Source organism: Miscanthus floridulus, chromosome 6 (assembly GCF_019320115.1).
Source record: "Miscanthus floridulus cultivar M001 chromosome 6, ASM1932011v1, whole genome shotgun sequence".
NCBI lineage: Eukaryota > Viridiplantae > Streptophyta > Magnoliopsida > Poales > Poaceae > Miscanthus > Miscanthus floridulus.
The window spans coordinates 107,357,763-107,381,416 of record NC_089585.1 but is presented as its reverse complement, the minus strand read 5'-3'; the positions used below and the strand labels follow the sequence as shown (position 1 = coordinate 107,381,416).

The window sequence follows — 23,654 nt, the reverse complement described above, 5'->3', positions numbered from 1 at the left end:
TATAATGCTACGGCACGGCTGTGATGCGGCTCCCACGCCTGCGTAGGACCGGGCTCCATCTCCTAAAAATAGAAAAAAAAAATCCCCACTCTGGAGCGACCGGCCATCCCCGAGCCCCCGAGGCCGCGACACAAGATCTGCCTTCGACTTTGAGCGCGAGCGCTGCCACCCCAAGCGCTGAGGCCGAGCCACCTGAGAGGCACCCCGCCGGCCGCTGCCCCGCGCCTGCGCCTGCGTCTGGGTGTACTCTGGACAGTTCTCGACGTCCCCCTGATCTGAGCGTACTGGCTACCGTAGTTCCCCACCAGGTAGGCCGTGGTCACCGACGACGTCGTGTTTCAAGCGTTGTTTCAAGTGTTTTCATCTAAATATTGCAAAAGTAAATCTGAGATGTTGTATACTCCGTAGGTTGCAATGACATTATACGTATGTTGCAAGCCTATGTTTTAACTGTTTTAGATGTTTCACACGTATGTTTCAAGTGTCTATCTGGATGTTGCATATGTTGCTATGGCTCTACCCGCATGTTTCAAGCGTATGTTTCAAGTGTTTCATATGTTTCATACTTATGTTGCAAGTGTTTTAGTTGAACGTTGCAAAAGTAGATCTAGATGTTGCATATTTTGCTATGCCTATACACGCATGTTTTAATAGCATCTTTCAAGTGTTTCATTTATTTTATACGTATATTGCAAATATTTTATCTGAATGTGTCAAAAGTAGATCGGGTGTTGCACGGCGTGGCCGGTGCCGGACGAACAGCGACCTGCCGCAGCCGTCTGTCGCTGCTGCTGCTGGGGCGCAGCAGTGGGTCCACTCAACGTGGGTTTCCTTGTGCAGGCACAGGGTGGGCACGGGCCCTGCGACAGACGCGGGCGTTGGTGGTGGGCAGGATGCGGGACGTGAGCGTGGGTTCTACGTCCGGACGCGACATCCCGTCGGGGCGCTAGGCCTTCTGTTGTTCTAAACATGATCACACCTTGATAAAACTGTATCTACTGAAATCCATTTGTCGGTTGTGCAGCTTTGCATTATTTTGTTTTAGTTTTAGGTCCCAATAGCAAAGCACGAGCCAATACCTAGTGATGCTAAAAGGTACCATTTGAAGTACGCATAAAACTAAAATATATATCTTAACATTAATTAACTTTACATTGTATTGTTTAAGACTTCAAATTTATGGTTATTGAATTGAATTGTACATTTAATTACAAATCTAAATGTATCAATTTTGTTGTACAGGCCCCGTTCGCGTGCCCTTAAATCCGACTTGATCCGCTTATTTTTTTATCCGGAACAGTATTTTTCTCTCACAAATTCATCCAGCATTCCTCCAAACCATCCAGATTCCTCCAGAATTCAGACGAGCAAACAGACCCACAATAGTTCAAAATTGTTGGTTAAATTATTGATTAAAGATTATAATGTTTAAATCTTGATATAAGTGCACGCACTATACAATGGTGAAAGACAGTACTGTAAGCCTTTTATCCGAGTGATTTGAAAACTAAAACATGAATTGTATGCATGTTGTAAGAAAATGGTTCATGTGTATTCCAGCGCTCACATAAACTTTTGAAAACATGACCAAAACAAATTTGAAATCAACGGCCATTTCCCAATACCAGTTCCATAAATAAAGAAGAATTCGAGCGTATGCCTAAATTAGTTAAGTCCCTACATGATTTGAAATTGGTAAATGGCGTATACGCTCTTATCTGCTCTCAACAGAGGTACTCTTTAAGACCGCAAGCCTTTCAATGTCGGAACGAATTCGTTGCAGATCAAAAGAAATTTAGCCAAAAAAAATATTGAGTTTGTAACAAAATTTGAATATAGGGTCTCGACAACGAATAAAAAAATCACTGGAATTACTCGGTCTCCCAAGTTCAACGGCTCTAAAGCATAAGAGCTACATCTACCCTGACAGCGTCCTACATAAATCTGTCTAGTTTCCGTCCTACAAATGTTTCCTACTCTTTCTTGCATCCTAAATCCTAAGTATTTTGCATCACAAACTTAAAAATACTATAAACAAAAGCTGGTCGGGAGATATCTAGATATCCGACGCTGGATCTCTGTGAATGAAAAGTATGACCCTCTTCCTGAATCTTTGCTCGTTCTAAGTTGTGAATAGCAAGGAAGACCCCCATGCTAATAAAATTGACGCTTTTGAAAGAGAATCACTTAGCACGCTTCGCCCGGCTCATCCACTTCTTGATAGGAAAAACAGATAGCTTGGGCCTCCCCTCTTTCTGGGGCAACTCTGATGATGCTTCTTTCTCCGCACATTTTTCCTTCTCTGAGTATGGTAGCAGTTCAAAGGCACCACGGGAGAAACCTCTGGCAATCTGAATGTAATGTATTTAAAGATGCTAGCTACCTCAGAAACTCCGAGTATAAATATAAATGAACCATGCTAAGAACACATACGAGGAGGCACCAGCAGAAGATTGTACCTTCAACAAAATCCACACTTTAAGGGAGCTACTCAGGAGTCCTAGTTTTGTCTTCTTTCCTGACGTCAAATACGTGCACATCTCATGATCCACTCTAAGCACAAATCTTGGCCATGATTTTGGTTTCTCAGGGTCTGATTTTCGTCGTGAGGCAGCCTGGTTCATTCAACAAGATTAACAGAAACAACGAATTCTGGCTCAATTATTAGTAACTAGAATTGGAAGCGAGCCTAGTTCAACTAGTTAGAGTGGGAGGTGCGGTTATGCATCATATAATTCCTGTTTGCATTAAATCAGTAGTTGATACTGTTGCTAACACACAAGAAAAATAAAAATGTAATTAGCCTTTAGGACTTACAAGACGTCGACATATTTCACGTTCAATCTTTGAAAAGGATGTGTCAAGAGCTTCCACACGACCAGTACCATGGCAGCATGTACATGGCTCACTGATCATGAAAGTGACACTTGGTCGGACCTGCAAACAACAATAAGCCATTTTAACACTACAATCATAAAATCAACTATCGTGGGATGAGCCAATCCTATACTTGTTTAGGGCGCCAGCTCGGCCCCTAAATTATTAATTTTCACATAGTATCATATGCATTTAATGAATGCCACATAGGGATGAAAACGGGGCGGATATTTTTCCGATATCCATCCGTCCCGAAATGGTTAAAACCCTATATGGATAGTTCGTATCCGAATTTTTTTTTCTCGAACATGCAGGAGAGCTGCGTATCTTTGTATTAAGAAGAAAAAAGGGGCAAGAGCCCTTACAACACACACCCACACTCCTAACTTGAACATTTAATTAATATTTGTATCGTATCCGAATCGGAATACTCAAAATCGGATTTCTGATATGTACTCCCTCCGTCCCCTAATATAAGGCACAATTTGACTTGGTGCGGTCTTTAAGAACATATTTTGACCTATAATTTCTCTTATAATATATAATTTGTAGGAACAAAAGTTTGATCATTAAAAAGTATTTATAAACACAAATCTAATGTAACTAATTTTGTAATACAAACTTTTGATATAATTAGGCTAATTGTTAGTCAAAGATAATAAAATTTGAATTTTGAAATATGTGCATGCCTTATATTCGGGGACGGAGGGAGTATATGAGATAGATATCAATATCCGACTATGAGATAGATATCAATATCTGACGTATCCGACATGATCCATATCCGGTTCCGAATCCCGAGAAAAAATATGGGATAGAATACAAGATCACTGTATCCGATCCGTTTTCATCCCTAGTGCCACATAACAGTATTTGATGATTGTGGCATGGCATTTAAGAAGAAAGAAGTAAGCAGATTGGGCACGAGAACCAAGTTTTGAAAAGTGCACACTTGTTCTGGGCCTTAAACTTGGTTGCCATCTAAGCCTTCTTGACCTCTTTCCCTAGAGAGAATCTTGCAGGGCTTAGTTATCCCAACAATGGCCCCTATTTCACTGAGGAAAATTAATGCACATATCGCATGTGATACAAAAAGAAATCCATGAACATGGCATTGTGTGACTTATGAAGCTGGTGCACATACCCTTTTTCTAGTTATTTCCATCAAACCTAGCTTTGATAGTTCTGAAACACCAACTGTTGATCGATCCTTTTCTACTGCTTTCTTCATTTCTTCATATACTAGCCTTTTGTTCGCTGGAAGAAAATGTGGCATCAGTGACAATGAGAAAGGAGAAGCAAATAAAAAAAGTTTGCATCATTATCATTTTCTATTAGTGGTGCTAACTAAGACATGTTGCCTTTTGGAGTTCACGATTTGTTAAAAAGAAGCGCCAGTCTTAAACATCCCAATTCACTATGCAAAACATTCATGCCAAACTGTCCCTTAATTGATGCAAAGAAAAATTATGGAATGTACCAGATATTCCAATAGGGAAGATACTGAACGAAAATTGATCAAAATTCACTCAGCTCAATTAAATTTACAGGCAAGTAATATCTAAACACTTTTAACCCGTAAGTAGTTCATTCACTTCATAAAGAGAGCACAGCTACTGCTACAGCACTTAGGGTGCTACAATGTCACCCCTTCTTGAAACTGAAGTGAAGAGTTTCAATGTGGTCAATTTTTTTATCGTTTCATGACAACTATATATGCTCTCATATATGAAATCTTACTGTTTTTTTCTCGAATACGCAGGAGAGCTACATATCATTGCATTAAGAAGAAAAAAAGAGAATAAAAAACTCTTATACAATGATGAATGACTGAATAAAGCAAGGGTTAAACATAAAGAAAGAGTATAGTTTGTACGGTCCAACCCATGAAAACTGCAAACACACATATCAATAAAAATTCACGTGAAGTATAAAACCACTCCCTCCATCCTAAAATAAATCAATTCCTATAATCATCCTAGGAAAGGGTAACCACATCTATGACACAAATAAGTACATTAAGAAAATATATCTCATGATGTATCTAGTAACACTAATTTGGTGTCCTTTTCTATAAATTTGGTCAAAATAAAATAGTTTGACTTACAACTCTAGAAGTTGGTTTAATTTGGGATGGAGGTAGTACATTGTAGCAAAGAGGACTGTAGTGTATAGGTACCAGAATCCTGTATACTTTTAAGAGATATTATTATTAGGAGATTAGCACCAAAAGCACACATGGAGAAACTTGAACATTCAGTTTTGTGACATCAGTTATCAGATAGTATCTGAAATCATACTCACAATCATCTGACATATCGATAAAATCCACAATTATAATGCCACCAATATCCCTCAAGCGCAACTCACGGGCAATCTGCATTCAGAATTTTTTTCATGGTTATTCGTAATTTTTAATAAACTTCAAATTTACAATATATTTTCTGCTTCAACTATAGTGTCACCCGACGCAGAAGATGCAACGAATCTCTTACAAATATGACTGCAGGGATTCAACATGTTCCCTTACAAATATGGCAGCGGGTTATTCAAGTCGTAATTCATGAGTAAACATAAAGTTGCATAGACAAGAGAAAACACATCCTTTATGTGTTTGAACTGTTGAGCAAAACTGCAGGCAACAGATGAACTACGCCATGCATTTATTTTGAGATAGATGAACTCAAAGAAAAAAGGTGACAAAAAAAAGAAAACCAACTGAAAAATGGTTAAGGTGAATTATCCTTGAAAAGGCAAATTGGAAAACAATGCAAAGCAAGCTTACTTCCCAGTAAATTTCAAGATAAATCACATACTTGCTTTGCAGCTTCAAGATTGACTTCTAAAATAGCCTTCTCCTGTGATGTTCCCTGACCAAACATACTGTGACCACCATTCACATCAACTGAAACCAGAGCTTCAGTCTGTTCTATGACCAGAGAACCCCCATTGCATAGTGGTACCCTGCCACAAGGGGAAAAAAACACAATATTACACAAACTAGACTTTACAGCTTACAACTTAGAGGTCAAGACAGTTACATAAACTTAAATTAAAAGTGAATTTTGAACTTTTTAAGCAGCTTTTCAGTATCAGTTCAATTAGATATCTTGTTTCAGAGCAACAAAACAGAACTGTGTTCCGTAGTGACAAACATCTGGCTCACACTGATTTTACCAAGATGATATATGGAAGGTCTCACAAACCAGACGTGGATCTCGGATTTGCAAGGTGCACTTTGAGTGAATGTCATTGTGGAATTCCTTGAACTATGGGACATTCTGTCTAATGTGGAACTACAGCCAGGTGTGGACGATTCTCATATTTGGTAACTCAACTCAAGTGGACAGTACACGGCAAAGTCAGCTTATAGGGGTTCTTCCAGAAATCAGTGAGATTGTTTTCTTGGGAGAGGATCTGGAAGACTTGGGCACCGAGCAAGTGTTGCTTCTTCATGTGGCTTGTCACACACAACAGGTGCTGGACAGAAGATAGGCTAGCAAGGCGGGGTCTTGATCATCCCTCTCGTTGTCTTCATTGTGACAAAGACACTGTCACTGAGACTATAAATCATCTTTTGGAGGACTGTATTTTTGCATGAGATTTTTGGTTTGGCATGCTGCAGAAAGTTGGCATGCAAAACCTCTCATCCCAGCTTGATGAAACGTCCTTTGAGGGCTGGAGGGACAGGGCCAGCAAGGCTGCTGATGGATTGGCAAGAAAAGGCCTGAACTCTATCATCATTTTAGGAGCTTGGACACTCTAGAACCAAAGAAATCGCTGTGCGCTCGATGGAGTTTCACCAAATCTAAATAGATTTTTATCCCTTGCCTGCCATGAGTTGAGGTTGTAGGGTATCGCAGGTGCCAGGGGTATGTCTTACATGACGCTGACTAGCCTGCTGCCCCAATGAATGAGTCCTAGGTCAGGGGTCGCTGTTAAACTGTTTTCCAGGAGATTTAGTTCTAGAATCAAAGGTGTGGAGTGCGATATTGTGTGGGGTTCTTTTCCTATCTTATTCTTCACAATATAATGATATTCACCTCTGCGTGTTCGAGAAAAAAAAAACATGATATATGGTCTGCAGACATCATGAATCTTTTTACTAAATTTGCCATTAGCAGCTAGGCAGCACCACTATGTTATCCACACACTACTCCAACCTACTCCACTAGCTGGCTAACTCAGTCATCATTCAAGATAATAAATAGCAGTCCTCTGTTGGGCTTGAAAAATAATTCTTGTTCACTAATGAACCAAATGACACTTAAGCACATATTATGATCAGCGACCTCAGTTGAAACTAGTTCTATAGGACCTACATGCATGTGTACACACATCTGACCCATCTACATTTTACGCAAAAGTGTGTTTAATATTCTGAAACACACAGGAAATATTTGTAAGGTAGAGGACATAACTTAAGCTACCTCAGAGTATATACAACAACAAGCAAAGCCTTTAGTCCAAAGTTGGAGGGCTGTGGGGGTTCTATAGATGAAACCCAACAAGAGTATGAAATATTGGGTTAAAAAAGCAATAGTAGCGATTAGTGAAAGTAAGTTATATGAGCCTATAGTGTCATACCTGTCTATTGTATATTAAAATATTGCAAACTGATTTTTTGATATGGAATAATGTGTGGATGAAGTTATCCTTCAGCTTCACAGGTTCAACCACAACCTCAGATCTTCAATTTAATTATGCCTAAGCTTGATTAACTTGCTCATGTGCACTTTTTCTCTCACTCTTGGCTGCCTGTTGCATGCCGTTTTTCCTATTTTCACCTATACAGGTTTTGCCTTGCTTTCCGTAACTCCTTTTCTCCATTCTTTTTTAATAAAATGCTCAGTAGGGTCCTCCCGTACTGTATTTCCCCTCAGAAAAATTGTCTTTATTGTTTCACTAATCTTGATTTTGGCTCGCACAAAAAAAAATGTCAAACTAATTGCACTTCTGGCGGTAGAGTCTTACCGCCTATGACCGGAAGGTCCCGGGTTCGAGTCGCGGTCTCCTCGCATTGCACAGGCGAGGGTAAGGCTTGCCACTGACACCCTTCCCCAGACCCCGCACAGAGCGGGAGCTCTCTGCACTGGGTACGCCCTTTTTTTTATTGCACTTCAAGACTCGCATATCTTAGTGAAGTCACAAAACAACTCAATAATTCAATCAACAGATGCTTTTCCCAATTGAGAAGGTGCTTGTGCTACTACTCAGTATATTTCAACACCAACGAGTAAAAATTAAGCCCACAAAATTGACAACCATGTGATATTGATTTTGGACACTACCCCAAATCCACATATTTTTTCCAAGGCCCTAATTGTTCGATCCACATCCTATAGTAGTAGACGTGCTAGTAATCATCAGGCCAAGATATCTTTCTATTTCTCTGATAGCTTTTTTCATGATGATGACTGGCAATGTACTTGGTAAATCTTATTCTGCTAACCCCATACTAGCTTGCTCTACGCAACCATGTTACTGCACAATTGCACATGCTATCCAACTGATTCTATCTATGAAACGGGTGGTTTTTACTGGAAGTGGGTGTTTTTTCCTGTAAGTGGGTGGTTTTCTGCCACCTAGATTATGATGTGGCCTAAGACCACCTGCTGCAAGTCCCTCTCTTCTATCTTTTCTTCTTGCCACTTTTTTTTCTTCATTCACACAGAAGCAAAGCGGCTGGCCATGGAAAGAGAGAAGAGAGAAAAGGACACGCTGCCCCAGGACATCATGGTGTTGGCAAAAAAAGGAAAAGGAAAACCGGCAATGAAGGAAAAACTCCTGCCACATCACTCCAAAACCAACAAAAAAGAGCTCAGAGATCAAAATCAAACAGTATAGATAATTAGGGTGCCAGATTTAAAAAGGGTTGAGGAACAAGAAATGGATTTATTCCTTGTTCTAATTCAAAATCATCTTAAAGCATTTCTTGTACTAGATCTACCAAACGAAGCAGAAGGTACAGTAACTTTAAGTTTTGTTCTACAGATGCACTACTTAAAAAAAATTACAGCACAAAATGATGAGTTAAACAACCATAAAAATGCTTACTAATGAAAAGAATTCCACCAACAGGAACTATGAAATAATATAGAAACAATGAAATAGCACCTTTTGAAAAGGATACTGTCTATCTCCTTCTCGATGTTGTATACATCAAATATAGGTTTTCTTTTCTCATAAAGCTCAACTCGGCTGCAGAGCTCAGGTGCAACTTCTTGAAGATAGCTTGTAACCTAAACACAAACAGGAAAATTATATGCTTCACAAGATTTAAGAAATAATTCTGCATAAGGATTAAGGATGAACAGTGCAACGAAACCAACAGGGTAAATGCTTTGTATAGTCAAGTAAACGAGGTACGCCAAAAAAAAAACTCGACCGGGGGGGTGTTAAAACTACCCCCGCAGCATTACAAATAAGAAGGACCTTCTCACCCGACAAAGAAACCCCCCGAACCCCCGCCCCCACCCTTACACGGTGGTTTTCCGTCGCCCAAGTGAGAATTGGGCCAGTGGCCCCCCCCCCCCCCCCCCCCCCCCCCCCCCCCCCCGTGCTTTCATTATGGGGACGGGCGAGGGGATTGTTTTAACCTCAGCCTGAAATTCGCTCCCACGGGGAGTCGAACCCAGGACCTGAGGAGTGCCGCTGGGTCAGATATTCTACAATTCGTAATCCTTCTTTATACTAACTGCTGTGTTTCAAAAACATCGCCTAGGCATCCAGGCAGACCCAGCTCTCCTTGGGGGTCTAGTTACATGCCTTGTTACCCAAGGGTGGAGGTATGTGTAATGTAGTGGGTGCGGCCACACCCACACAAAAATTAAATAACAGTAGTAAAAGCCAAATTTTCACCATATTTGCACCCTCATTTCACAAATTCTTGCACCCACAAAGCAAGAGCACCCCCTCGGATTTGCTCTAGCTCTGGCATAGGCATCACCTAGGCGATAAGGCATGTTAGACGGACAGATTGGGCACCCCTGCAGCATGCACGGCATGCATGCTTCTATGTTCAGGTGCATTGCATTGCCTGATTGATTTGCTCCCCACTGCAACAACTAGGCTGATTAGGAAGTATTGTATTCTATGTATATCACATTAGATTGTTGCCTTGTATGTAGCCACTGTCGCCCGTTCTGAAGACTTTCCGCAGCAATGGCGGGCTGCTATGGAGGAAAAACATTCTCTTCAGCAAGTGGATCTTCTAGCACAAGCTACTGCCTTATTGGACCGCGGGGTTCTTCCCGGCTTCACCCAATGGTCCTGTGTTGACTACGGCGAGACATTCAGTCCGGTGGTAAAGCCAACGACAGTTCGCACTGTTCTATCCTTAGCTTTGTCCCGCCATTGGCCTATTCATCAGCTCGATGTCAAGAACGTCTTCGTGCACGGCAAACAATGTCAATGTTATTTATATGACCGGCAAACATGTTCACCATCGTTGCACAAAGCACATCGAGATTGACATCCACTTCGTCCGCAAGAATTAGGTCGCATTGGGACAAGTTCGCGTGCTCCACATCCCATCCTCCCACCAATTCGCAGGCATTATGACCAAAGGACTACTGTAGTCTGGCGCGTGCCTTGTGGTATCTGACATAAACCAATGCAGCCGATGATCCTACTCACTACCGTAGTTTGGCACGTGCCTTGTGGTATCTGACATACACACGGCCGGATATCTCATATGTCGTCCAACAGGCCTGTCTCTACATGCATGACCCTCCTAAACCACACTTCACTTGGGTCAAGCATATTTTGTGCCATCTTCGCAAAACCCTCGACTATGGCCTCTCTTTATTTCAGACTCCCCCTACTAAGCTGGTGGTTTACTCTAATGCTGATTGGGTGGGCTATCCCGACACCTGTAAGTCCACTTTGGGCTATGCAATCTTTCTTGGTGAGAATTTTACCTCTTGGTCCTCCAAGCACCAACCTACTGTCTCCCGCTCAAGCGTCCAGGTAGAATACCATGACATTGCCAATGGTATTGCCAAACCTACCTGGGTAGTGTTGGTTGGATGTTTTGTAACAGCATCTGATTACAGCGGCAATTGATAACGTTAGATTCTGTTTGTTTTGCCTCCACTATAAACGCATCCGCCGTAAAGAGATACGGGCTAATAGAAACCTGATACCGCTCAAACCTAGTTGTAATCTGTTCGCCTCATCTTCCCCTCGACAGCGCCGGTGCCGCCCATCCCAATGCCTCTCCACGTCCTAGCGTGACTCTACCGCTTCCCATCCTCTCTACCTTCTCCAATAGTGCAATCTCGTCCTGCAGATGCAACTGGCCGCGGTGTCCACACAACTGCGCCGCCCACGCCGCGAGCCAGGGTGCTTTCATCTCGTCAAGGCCATCAGAGCGATGTCTAAGAATCCGATGTCGTCGCCGACGAAGAAACACTGCAACTTGCTGCACACCGTGAAGGCCTCCTCGAGCTGGGCGAGCGTCGCAGCCACCTGCTCTGGCACCAGCGAACGCTTTGTTGATGTACTACGAGATGATGAGCGGCTCGCAGACCAGCCTCTTGCCATGGACGAGCACAAGGTGGATGCAACTGGCCGCGATATGCATCCTCAATGCCATTAACAACTCGGCATCTAGAGTTCCTACTCGAAGCAGACGCGACCCTGCGCGCAAGCATGAAGATCTTGGTCTCGCTGTTTATCCGATTCCTTTACGGACAGAAACCAAAAAAAGCAAGCATTCGCTTAATTTTGTTCCATTTGCAGCGTCTTCCATTACTGTTCACTTTTACGTTTATTACACGATGCAACCAAACAGCACCCTTGTTGCGTCAGATGCTTATGGAGCTTCACACCCCTCTTCAGTGAACTACTTTGGTTTATTGTGATTGGGTGAGTGTTGTCTACCTCTCCACCAACCTCGTTAAGCATCGGCAGACTAAATCTGTGGAGATAGATCTACACTTTATTCGTGAGCGCGCACTCTTGGTCATGTCCATGTTTTGCATGTCCCTACTACGTCGCAATTCACGGATATCTTCACCAAGGACCTCCCTACATCCGTCCTCACAAAATTTTGGACTAGTCTGAAGTTCGACTTCCTCCCGCTCTGACTACACGAGGGTGTTAGATGGATGATTGGGCACCCCTGCTAGTGCTCATCTGGCACGGCAAATTGTCTGGTCTACACAGAAGCATGCACAACATGCAGCTTCTATGCTTGCCTGAATGATTTGCTCCATACGGGAATAACTAGGCTGATTAGAAAATATTTGTGTTCAATATATATCACATTAGATTATGGCCTTGTCAGTAGCCTCTACAATCATGCCAGTATGCCACAATGCGTATATGTACCACATCCTAATGAATGCAAATCATTGGGTGTTCTCCTCGAACTATCTCACACTTGCCTTGGGTTGGGTTGCTTAGTCGTCTTTGAAATCATGACAACCTGTTTCAAAAATAACTTTTTTTTTCTAAAAAGCATCCCACATTATGTGCATTTTGTTACCCTTAGCTAGGAAATCAAAAGAATAGACAGAAACATGACTGAGATTTGAACTACAGTCGATTGCCCATAACAGCATGTTTTATAACACTTTACTACAATTTAAGGAAGAAAATCAACAGAACCAATATTGAAGACAAGAAAGACAACCAGGTTTATACATTATAATATTATTTTAGCATGTCATTCATAGTGATGTATAATTAGTTAATGTATAAACAATAAATCAATGAATCACATATCTGTTTTGTTGAAAATAGTGAATTTTTTTATGAACTCCAAGAAAAAGTTCCTCGTCATTCAAGATACGGTGTTCAAAAGTTTTTTTTTTTTGAGACGTGTGTTCAAAAGTTAAGACACCTAGCAAAGCATTGTCGTTGATTTAATGTTTATACATTAACTAATCAGAATCAGTTTAGATGAAACAGTATGGCATTTTAATATTAAATTGCAGAACTAAATTATCAGATATAGACCCGTTCATGTGCAAAAAAAACCATCAAATAGATCTGTTTCTAGAGTTATACTGTTTACGATTCCTAAAACCAACTGAGGCATGCATGTCAAGAGAAATTATGCAAATAAATATTTCTTCATGAGTTTAGATACCTAAGTGTTTGCTGTTATGAAGTTACTTACCTCATGATATGTTCGAGGAGAATCCACAGCCAGTCTCTTGACCTAAATGCAGAATAGAGTTTAAAAGAAAGATATTGGTTAGGTTAAATATCAAACTAATGTGAGTAGATTGTAACATGAAGTAATTCACCTTTTCATTAAAATCATCTTGAACAACAGATAAAGTTTGACCCTTTGCTCTGTGCAACATTACAGGAACAGCACCTTCCACACCCTCCTCAGCAGCCAAGGCAGCAGATTGAGCATGCTCAGTTATTCCTTTCCAGGTAGATAGCAAGCCATCAAGGTCCTTCTGCAGTTCCTCCCAGGAATGACCAGCTGCAACTGTACGAGCCGTCAAAGTAAATCCAGGAGGTCGCAGTAATTTCGTGATGCCATTTAACCTGGTGCGCTCTATTCCGGTAATCTTTTTGGATACCCCAACTTTGTTGCCACGGGAAACCAGTATCTGCAAACTCAAAAGGTATACCGCTGAAGTTAATCCTAAAATTTCTTGCAAGTAGCGTGGATTTATTTTAATTTGAGGAACATGATGAAATATAAAAAGAACAATACTTGATCTATTGTTAGCTACCTGAAGAAAATTATGTACATTATAATATTATTTTAACATGTCATCATGATGTATAATTAGTTAATGTATAAACAATAAATCAATGAATCACATATCTGTTTTGTTGAAAATAGTGAATTTTTTTACGAACTCCAAGAAAAAGTTCCTCGTCATTCAAGATACAGTGTTCAAAAGTTAAGGAAGACACCTAACAAAGCATTGTGGTTTTCAAAAGGCCTTTAATTGCTTACTGCTAGCTTAGTTGTTTTGCAGTCTTTCTATTGCTCAAGTTGTAGCGATGATGGTCCCTATTTGCCATAGTCACAACAAGACATATGTGGTTGAAATTTTGCTTTAGTCACAACCATCATGCAAAATCTGTTTTGAACTCTCTATGATTGATAAGGCAGAGCTCTTGTCATAACCTTCAAAAGGAATATTCTACTACAATACGTATCAATTAGCACAGTACTTGATATTTCACTGTGTTATTTGACAACATCATGTCAGATCACAATTGGAAAACAATGCCTACACACCCCATGTGGGAATCAGCTACATTAGTCAATATATAAACATTATTTTCAGAAATATTTCTTTGTACCACATGCATATTTCAATGGCGTATTCTAAAAGGTTGCAAAGCACACTAACTTTAATTATGGAAAAGCACCAAGGCTAGCCCCATGATCATACATACCCAAAATCGGCTTCGCAGGCATGGAAATGGACTAAGTGTTGGACCTTTCGTACCTAATCCTTCCTTGACAACTTGAACCATAACTTTTGTGCCCTTGCGAACTTGAGACCACCTGCTTTCATTTGTGTCATCATTAGATTCTCTTAAAGCATGTTGAATTGAAGATAAAGTCTTAAGATCATTGGAAATTTCTGATTGATCTGCTTGCAGTATGTCCTCACTATATTCATCTTCCATGTGATCATTTTCTTCATCTTTGTCTTCGTCATAAACAGAAATGCTGTCAAATTCATCACCATCGACATTGTTTATCTTAGCATCAGATGTTAGCACTACACCTTCTTCATTATCTGTAATATTCTCAACTGGAAATGATGAACCATCATGAGTTTCTTCATCTGCAAACTCGTCATCACTCATATCATCATCGTTTTCATAAGTTGGAAGGTTCTCTTCATCACAATAAGAATCATCAACAGGATCTGTTCCTCGGTTCTTAAAAACTTGAGGATACACAAAAGGATCTCGGTTTTGCTTTATGCTCATAAGTGAAGGCCTTGAAATTCCAATATCTACAAATGCTCCTCCCATATGAGGAACGAGCTTTGTTACTACACCTAAATAAATACTATCACACTGTACATTGTTCTTGATGGGTTCCAGCAAGAGTTCAACTAGTTTTCCATCTTCTAATACTGCAATTCTCTGAATAGTGCAGACAGAGGAGTTCATAAGTATAACTCTTGATGAAGGTTCATCACCAGTCGGCTTACTCTCATCCAAAGGTGTTGGAGGTTTTTCTATTTTCCTTAATTTTCTGATAATATCCCTTGCTTCTGTTTTTCCATCAGCATGAACTATAGTTTCATTTAGCTCCAATATAGATTGAAATAACCAGGGCTCTTCAACAGGCTGATCCTGTTGATGCATGTTTTTACTAACTCCACTCAAAGTGTGCTTATAATTTACAAACTTCTTTTGCCCTTTCTTATCTTTGACTTTTGCAACTGGTTTCTTTGCAGACACAATTGATTCAAGAATCCATGGCTCCTCTACGACTTGAGACCGTCCATGTTGGCTTATATAACTGGCAGTTGGTATTTCAGTTACATAGTTGTGCATGATGCTAGATTGATTATCCAACAACAGTTTTGCATGTAAAGGTGTGCCATTCCCAAGCTTGAATATAATATGATCACCTGCGAATCCACTGGAAATATTTAAGTGTTCAGAACCGCTAAAGAAGACAATTAACTATTACTTTCTAGAAGATGTGGTAATGCAACATTACCTACAGATAAACCTTGATTTGATGTATCCCTGGCAGAGTGATCTTTCACAATGCTCTGATTATTTCCACCATAAAAAAGTTCACCTTCAAGAGAACCAGCTTCCATCAGCCATGATCCCCATGAAGGAGTAGGAAGACCTGCTAGACTGGTTTTCGTCCATAGGTCCTTCACAACAATGACCTGCTTTTTCTGGCCAACTGAAGGTATTGATAAGGAGTATACTGGACCTGGCCTCCATATAATATCAGAAGATGAACCCATTTCTTCTCGAACAAAATAATTATATTTGAAATGCACTCCATATGGTACCTGAAAGAATAAAGAATGTGATGCTCCAAAAGTAAAAGAAGATACAAGAGCTCCAAAAACAGTTAAATCAACATGGCATTCATCAAACTCACCAAATATTTGTAGAATTTACTTTATCTGTCCTTGATAAATGAATGTTCCCTTATTGAACTATTTTGTTTCTACAAGTAGTGAGTGAATTGTTTCCATGAGTAGCTAGTGAACATGTCATTAGTTAAAAGAAGAAAAATACAGTAACACGGTTTGTCTTATGTGCTAACCAGCACCAGTTGGATATTAAAAAAAAACTGAGACAAGGCTCCTAATTTTTGTCTGAGGTGTTACGAATAAGGGAGACCAAATTGGATGATAGTATTGAGGCCCAAAGGGACTATTACATAGAGTACATCAGAGACGCAGGAGGGAAACAGTAGAATTGGGAAAAACACCTCACACCCCTTGGGTTGGGTGCCTTTCATATATATAGTAACAAGTGACTTCAGTTATAAGTAAGCCACATACAATTAGACACCTAGACATATACATATCTAACCCCCCCCCCCCCCCCCCACACACACACGCACAGTCGTAGCACGAGGCTCACAGACACGATCACTGGTTTCAGGCAGGCCTTTAGTCATGGTATCCGCGAACAGAGGACGGCACGGCACATGCAAAACACGAACTTCACCTAGGGCGACCTTCTCAAGGACGAAGTGAAGAACCTGGTGCAACCAACAGCACTCGGCGACGGCACGGTACTCTGCTTCAGCACTAGAGCGAGAGAAGTGGTCTGACGCTTGGACGACCAAGGCACCAAGGTGTCGCCAAGGTAGACACAGTAGCCCGATGTGGAGTGGAGGGAGTCGAGGCACCCTGCCCAGTCCAGAGAGGACCGGTGCCAATGTGTAGACCAGTAGAAAGAGTGCCCTTGACGTAGTGGAGAATGCGTTTGACAAGGGATGTGTAGACCAGTAGAAAGAGTGCCCTTGACGTAGTGGAGAATGCGTTTGACAAGGGCAAGGTGCGGCTCCGTGGGGTCATGCATGAAGAGGCACACCTACTAGACCTCATAGGCCAGGTCAGGGCGGGTGAGAGTAAGGTCTTGTAGCGCCCCGGCGAGGCTACGGTACTCGGACGGGTCAGCGATTGGGGCACCATCTGTAGCGGAGAGCTAGGACTTAGAGTCCACAGGCGTCGTGGTAGGATGATACTCCACTCGGACATGCCAGTACATTGGAGAAGCTCAACAGCATACTATACTGGCGTTGCGAGAGCAACAGTCCATCGGAGGAGCACGTGACGGAGATGCCGAGGAAGTGGTGGAGCGCGCCAAGGTCAAGCTGAGGCACGCAGTGATGCGATGTAGGAGGTCCGGGGAGGAGGTCGTCAGGACGATGTCATTGACATAGAGCAGCAAGTAGGCAACGCTATCTCGATTATAAATAGAGAGACATCGGTGGCGGAGAACGTGAAGCCGAGCTAGCAAAGATACGTGGCAAACCACTGGTGCCACGCACGGGAATCTTGCTTCAGGCAGTAGAGGGACTTCTGCAACAAACAAACGTGATTAGGTGCAGAGGGGTCGACGAAGCCAGGAGGTTGCTGGCAGTAGACAGACTCCTCAAGACTGCCATGGAGAAAGCAATTCTTGACATCAAGCCAGTGGATCGGCCACGACCGCGAGGCGGCGATGCTGAGGACGACGCGGATCGTGGCCGGTTTGACAACCGGGCTGAATGTCTCATCGTAGTCCACGCTATGCTGCTGGGAGTAACCGCGAACGACCCAACGAGCCTTATGGTAGGCCAGCGACCCGTCGGCGTGGTACTTAAGCTTGTAGATCCACTTGCCAGTGACGACATTGGCACGAGGCCAGGGAACAAGGCGCCAACTCTAGTGAAATCAATCGAGACTTGGAGAGGTCCTTGGTGATCTACCAGCTTCTAGTTGTGCCCATGTCGTGGCGGCCGAGCTTGGTTGCTCGCTAGGCCAAGTAAAGCGGTGATCTAAGGATCCACCTCAACACGGATTAAGTTGCCGGCAAGCAACCGAACCTCAGGATAAATAGTGTCACTTACCTTCGGTGGTTTGCATAACACTGCGATTACAATTCATATATTGTGCTTGTGTGATTTGTGTAGCTCTAGCTCTCTAGTGGGTAGTGTATATTAGTTGCTCTCTTTGTTAGATCACTAGTTGCTAGGTGTCACCTCTAGTTGTGTGTTTGTATGTTTAATTAGTTAACCTTGCAACTACAATTGTGTAGGGGGCTTGCTATGTATTGACTAGACTAGGCAAGTAGTGGCTAGTGGGATTGTCTCTTTTACTAATACACTTGCCTAGTGTCTGTCTTTGTACAAATTTTAATTAGCCTATTCACACCCCACCCACCCCCCACCCACCCTCTCTACCTATGCATAGAGCGGCGCCTGAAACGGGGGACCGCTCGTAACAGCCCCACACACCAACGCGGATGAAGACTGGCGGACGAAGAATCCGACGACGGGCGCGACGATGAAGGCGGGCCAGGAAGCACGCAACGAGCGGATCGCCGACTGGGCAGACTCCACGACAGTCGCGTGTACGAACGGTGCTGGCCATAGCAGGTGAAGATGGCCGGATTTGGATCTGCCTCGTGCAAACATGCTGCTGCTGAAGAGGACGAAGAATGATGGCTCGATCCATGACGAAGACTAAAAAAATAGTATGTAGCTCTACAAAGGCTGCCTCATCTATCTTCCACTTCCAATGCCATAATCCCCTTCAAGCCATGTGATATGGCATTCCTCTGCCAATATGTGCCCCATGCTCCCGTTGTGACAGCAACTATGTAATCATTCATCTTTGAACCAAATACAGCATGCTTAACAAATTAAACTACCTAAAAGATCGTTGGTAAATGTCACATCAACTAAATATGAATTTTCTAAAATAATTGAGTAAATTGACTTCAAATGCTTCTCGAATATTGAAATACAATTTATCATCCACACAATATTATTCTTAATTAATAAATGTTATGCTCAGAAGATGATACTGTTAAAAGAAGATTTACCTTTATTTCAGCTGTCCATATATTATTGCTTTCAACAGAAGGAGCCAACTGAACAGCCATGTTGGATTCCCAGCAGCCCAGGGTAACCGGGTCTCCTGTTATGAATATTAAGCACCCATCTTGTACATCTGCTTTCAGGTTCCATGATATTGTACAGAATCCTTTACAGGTTATGGCTAAATCATCTGTTAGAAAATGAACATGAAACACTGTAAACGTCCAACCATTAACTTGTATACTAATAGCGTAAACAATTTTAGTTGTACATTTCATTGAACTTAATAAATCAACGTATATTTTTTTTCTCGAATGACAGTGTGTCATTTCATTAAGAAGAGAATGAAAACAATGGAGAGGCAGAGCCTGCTCCCCCAAGTAACCAAATACAGGACTCTTAGCGCCACACTAGGAAAAAAAACATGCGACCACTGCCCAAAAAACGCCTAAGCAGCCATAGGTAGCAACCTACTAAGAAGCAGCAGAGCCTTAGCTCCAGCCCAACACCACAACATACATTCTTCAGAAACTGTAGCTAAAACTCTTTGGACACAAGGAGTAGCACCCTCAAAGACAGGCATTCCTGTGCTTCCACATCTCCCAAACAACCAGAATGATGAGTGAATTCAGTCCTTTTGTTTGCTCTTTTGGAACAGCCTTGATTATTTTGCACCACCAGCTAGAAAAACGAGAATCCTCTAGCTGCGGTTCAAGGGGAAGCAAGCCCAACACATGAAAGATAGTTGTCCAAAGTCCAAACCTGCCATGTGAAAACACAAGCAACAAGAGTATGCTGTATTGTTTCATCATCTTGACCACATAGTGGACAACAGACGGGTGGGGAAGTTCTCTTTTTGCAAGGCAGACGTATATTTTTTCTCAAACACGTAGGAGCTACGTATCTTTATATTAAGACGAACAAAAAGGGAGGATGTTTTAGGATACCACTAAATATAGGATGTTGGATAGGGGGACTGTTGGAGGGTGGTTTTGTTGCATAAACCTTAATTTTGACTCCCTCGTTTACATAATACAAGACCTCGATTAATAAAACACCTAAACAAGATCCACCGTTGGGACATACACATACAGGTAGGAGATGCATCTAGCCGCTGCCAAGCCCCCACAACTTCATTGCCTCGCTAGCCAGCAACAAAGCACCAGCCAAATTTGACAGGGCTCCATAAGTCAAAGTAATCTCATAAACTGAATAAAATTTGCAACATTTCGACTTGATTTGATTTATTAGATGAACAACTTTGTACTGTGTGCATTGCAAGCAGAAAACTTGTCTACTTTGACATTCAGAATAAAAAATGACTCAACTCTTCAGCAAAAAAGTTTAAACTTGGCAATAGTGACACTAAAGATGGATTACTAAACACAAAGTGTTGTGCTTAGTTTTCTTTTCAAGCGCCAGTCTCGTGGTCCTCCAAGCGCCAGTCCACTGTCGCGTTCCAGCGCTGAGGCCAAATACCGTGCTGTGGCCAACGCTGTCGCCGAAGCTACCTGGCTGCGCCAGCTCTTACTTGAGCTTCATATGCCTCTCCGCCGAGCGACACTTGTCTACTGCGACAACATTAGCACGGTCTACATGTCCATCAACCCCGTTAAGCATCAGCGCACCAAGCACATTGAGATTGACCTACACTTTGTCCGTGAGCGTGTGGCTCTTAGGTGACACCAAGGTTCTACACGTCCCCACAACGTCGCAGTTCGCCGACATCTTCACCAAAGGGCTTCCAGCTTCTGTCTTCAATGAGTTAAGGTCCAGTCTCAACGTTAGCAAGGCTGCCGCTTCGACTGCGGGGGCGTGTTAGACAGGCCTAGTGCTTATATGGTTAGGATAGATTGATTGATTGATTGATATCTAATAGGCAAGGATCCCCCGCTGGTTCTGTTCCTTGCCTATACATGAGTAACCTCATCAACTATCTTGTGCCTAATCTCTTACAGTGACAATTGATCTAGCATTCATGCAGTATGTGCCTGAGGTTATTCAAAAGAGTCTTGCACTACAGACAGATATGCAGATCAATGTAGCGATTGAGCCTTGGCACTGGTGGCCAGAAAGAAACAGAATAAGAGGGAGGGAGAAAAGGAGAACAAGTTTGAATGAATGCCCAGACATTGGAGTTCATGAAGTTAAAACAGCAGTGGAGCCAAATTATAAAAGCCCTAAACAACAAAGTTAGAAAAAACAGAGGGAGATGTACTAAAGATAAACACTGACGGAGTTTTTTTCAGCCTTCTACTGCTCTGGCTGGACGGGGATATGTTGTCAGGGATGTTGTAGTTGCTGGTGCAGAAAGTCTGGTTTTATAACTGGAGCCGCTACATACAGAACCCGCATCTTCTTCTTTTTTTGGGGAGGGGGGGGGGGGGGCTCGATGCCACCTTGCTACATGAAATGGGCCGGCCATGTGATTCTTGAGTTGTAGAGAAAGGAATGTTTGATCTTGCACCAACTGGTGGCCTGATATGTGAACTACAGACTACATACTGCTAAGAGAATTTTATTAGTTCTTCAATTAACTATGTTCCAAGAAAATTGTATCAAGCCAGCGTATGCTTTAGCCGAACTAGGGTGTAAGTGTCAGCTCATGTGGCATCCAAATGTATCCGGGACCTGGTTACCAGTGATTTAGCTGATCCCATGAGTTGATAGACTGGATGGTTGGGGCTTCCTCCAAGAAATCTTTAAGTGGAACAAATTCACTTCTTCTCTCAAGGAGTTCTCTGAGTCTTGGCTACAAGGCAAGGGTCCTTTGCTTATTAGGTTAATCTTGTTCATTTTTGCAGGGTTCGCTTGGGCCATCTGGACCAACAGGAACAAGATGGCTATCCAGCACCAGTTTCCAAAGTCTCCGTCTGACATCATATACACTGCTGTATTGTTTATGCAGAAATGGAGTATCCTGCTTAAGGAAGCCGATCGTTGATCGCATCAAGCAAGTGAAGGACAACATCTTGCTTTGGATTGGAAACTTCAAGCCCACGGTGTTCAGCTCTACTGATGTATATGAAATCTAGTGGCTGGAGTAGCTTTTGCTGGATTTGTGTTTGCGTCTGTGAATCTGGTTTACCCAGTAACGTTTATATTGCGTTTGTGGAACTGGTTTACCCAGTGATGTATGTGATGTTTTCTTAAAAGCAGAGGCTATGCCTCCATTAAAAAAAAAATAGACTGGATGGTTCCAGATTAAAAAAAAGGAACATCCTCGCTGTGGGGGAAAACCCCACAAGAAATATCTCCAGCATCCTAAGACACCACCTTGACGAATATCTGTTGTGCTAAGCGTTCTAAGACACCATCTTGACGAATCTATTGTTGATTACTCTAAAAAATATCTATTGTTGCTTAGCACAAACGAAAAATAGAAATTACCACTCCCGTTAGACTTTGGTGCCTTTGGGGAAAGTGCCAAGTTCGTTTCCACTTGAAGATTACTTCTAAGACCATCCATGAATTGCGCCGAAGATACGGAGTGCCTACGAAGATTAATTAAGAGGCTGTCACCATATAAACAACAATAGGACCATTTCTCTAAGCAAACAAAGTTCAGATTGTTTAGGCCAATGATTCGTAGCAAAGAGGCTACATCAACAAGTTGTTCCTGAATGCCTTAAGGAAAACTCGGGAATTCCACTAGTTTGATCACTGCAGCTCAAATCTAAAGGTAGAGAAAACAAAGTTTGCATTATTGGAACTTGGGGACAAAGTAAGAAAATAATAAAGCACTTCATAGCAAGAAATGTACGATACCTTCCCCGAAGACCGGATAGAGCCGAGCTGACCGCGCCCACGCCGCGACGCGACGCATGAGCGGCCGCGGTGGAGGCCTCTGTAGCGGCGGAGCCGGCGGTAGCGCGGCAGAGGGGCCACATGCTAACGAGAGTAGGCGCTAGGCCCAGCACGCAGGCGGCCATGGGAGCGCGCAGTAGGGCTTCTCCCCTCTGCCACGGGCTGGAGGCTCCACCGCTTCTGCGGCTCCGCTCCTTGTTTCCGGATGGGGGATAGGAGATGCCGACTCGCCCAGATAGCGACCAGAGGCGGAAGAGCCAGAACGCACCACTTCACCTCTTCCCGGCCAGGGCGGCAGCTCGGCGGCCAGCCTGCCCGACTGGAGCAGCGGCGGCTCGCCCTTCCTGGTGCAGCAGGGAGAGGAAAAGAGGGGAGGGGCCTGTGCTCTGGGAGGAAGAGGAGGGGGAGCTGCAGGGCGCCGGCGTGCAGAGCAGGGAGCAGGGCATAGGTCCTCTGGGAGAAGCAGAGCAGGGAGCACGGCGTATTGAGCGGATCGCTGGTCTGATAAGACATGGCTAAAATACCGCCTGATTTACCGTCGAAGAAAAATAGGCATGGCTAAAATTCTGTTGCCTGATTTATCGTGGAAGAAAAATATTATTGGTTAGTTAAAAAAGTACGGTTTATAAGTCAAATGAATAGAACACGGTTCGTGTGATGCGTTGGGAATAAGCTGTTTTTGTGGCTCGTATGCAGGCTGCGGCCGTGGCGAGAGGCCTGTTCGACTGGTACATAAGGGGGCTGGTTTCACCTAATTCAATAGTATTTTGTGAGAGAGAGTAAGTTGAAAAGGTTGATTTGGCTGAAAAATAGTTAAAGCGAACAGGCCCAAGACGCTGATAAGCCGAAGTGATAAGTTCAAATGAACACTTCCGTTCATTTCCTTGTACACATGTGGGTGTGTTGTGGCGTGCGTGAGGGGCTGGGCTACTGGCGGCGGCAGTACGTGTGTTTT

The 23,654-nt window shown here is 42.7% G+C and overlaps 1 protein-coding gene across 5 annotated transcripts; it reads right to left on the bottom strand.

The window, feature by feature from the left end:
* Positions 1–1,792: 1,792 nt before the first annotated feature.
* On the bottom strand, positions 1,793–23,179 carry LOC136456522 (ribonuclease E/G-like protein, chloroplastic). Of its 5 annotated transcripts, XM_066456428.1 has the most exons (14): positions 22,661–23,179; positions 22,283–22,386; positions 18,898–19,082; positions 15,551–15,860; positions 14,260–15,458; positions 13,137–13,454; positions 13,007–13,048; positions 8,995–9,119; positions 5,694–5,841; positions 5,182–5,254; positions 4,022–4,134; positions 2,818–2,937; positions 2,460–2,615; positions 1,794–2,351 (listed from the first exon to the last, which is right to left on the bottom strand). In XM_066456428.1, the coding sequence occupies exons 1-14, from the start codon at positions 22,822–22,824 to the stop codon at positions 2,184–2,186; spliced, it is 3,225 nt and encodes a 1,074-aa protein (XP_066312525.1). In that variant the 5' UTR covers positions 22,825–23,179; the 3' UTR covers positions 1,794–2,183. The 5 variants fall into 5 exon arrangements, 3 of the variants coding, with proteins under 3 accessions (XP_066312526.1, XP_066312525.1, XP_066312527.1); XM_066456429.1 differs by lacking the exon at positions 22,283–22,386 and having other exon boundaries at positions 1,793–2,351; positions 22,661–22,854; XR_010759444.1 differs by lacking the exons at positions 1,794–2,351; positions 2,460–2,615 and adding an exon at positions 3,830–3,932 and having other exon boundaries at positions 2,828–2,937.
* Positions 23,180–23,654: the final 475 nt, after the last annotated feature.

Bases quoted from the DNA above. Each gene is read 5' to 3' on its own strand.
- LOC136456522 (XM_066456428.1), bottom strand. From the start codon at position 22,824: ATGGCCGCCTGCGTGCTGGGCCTAGCGCCTACTCTCGTTAGCATGTGG. The intron at 2,938-4,021 runs GTATGTGCACCA...TGTTGTTTGCAG, and splicing joins TGGAAATAACTAGAAAAAGG to GTCCGACCAAGTGTCACTTT. The intron at 2,352-2,459 runs GTACAATCTTCT...CATTACATTCAG, and splicing joins AAGTGTGGATTTTGTTGAAG to ATTGCCAGAGGTTTCTCCCG.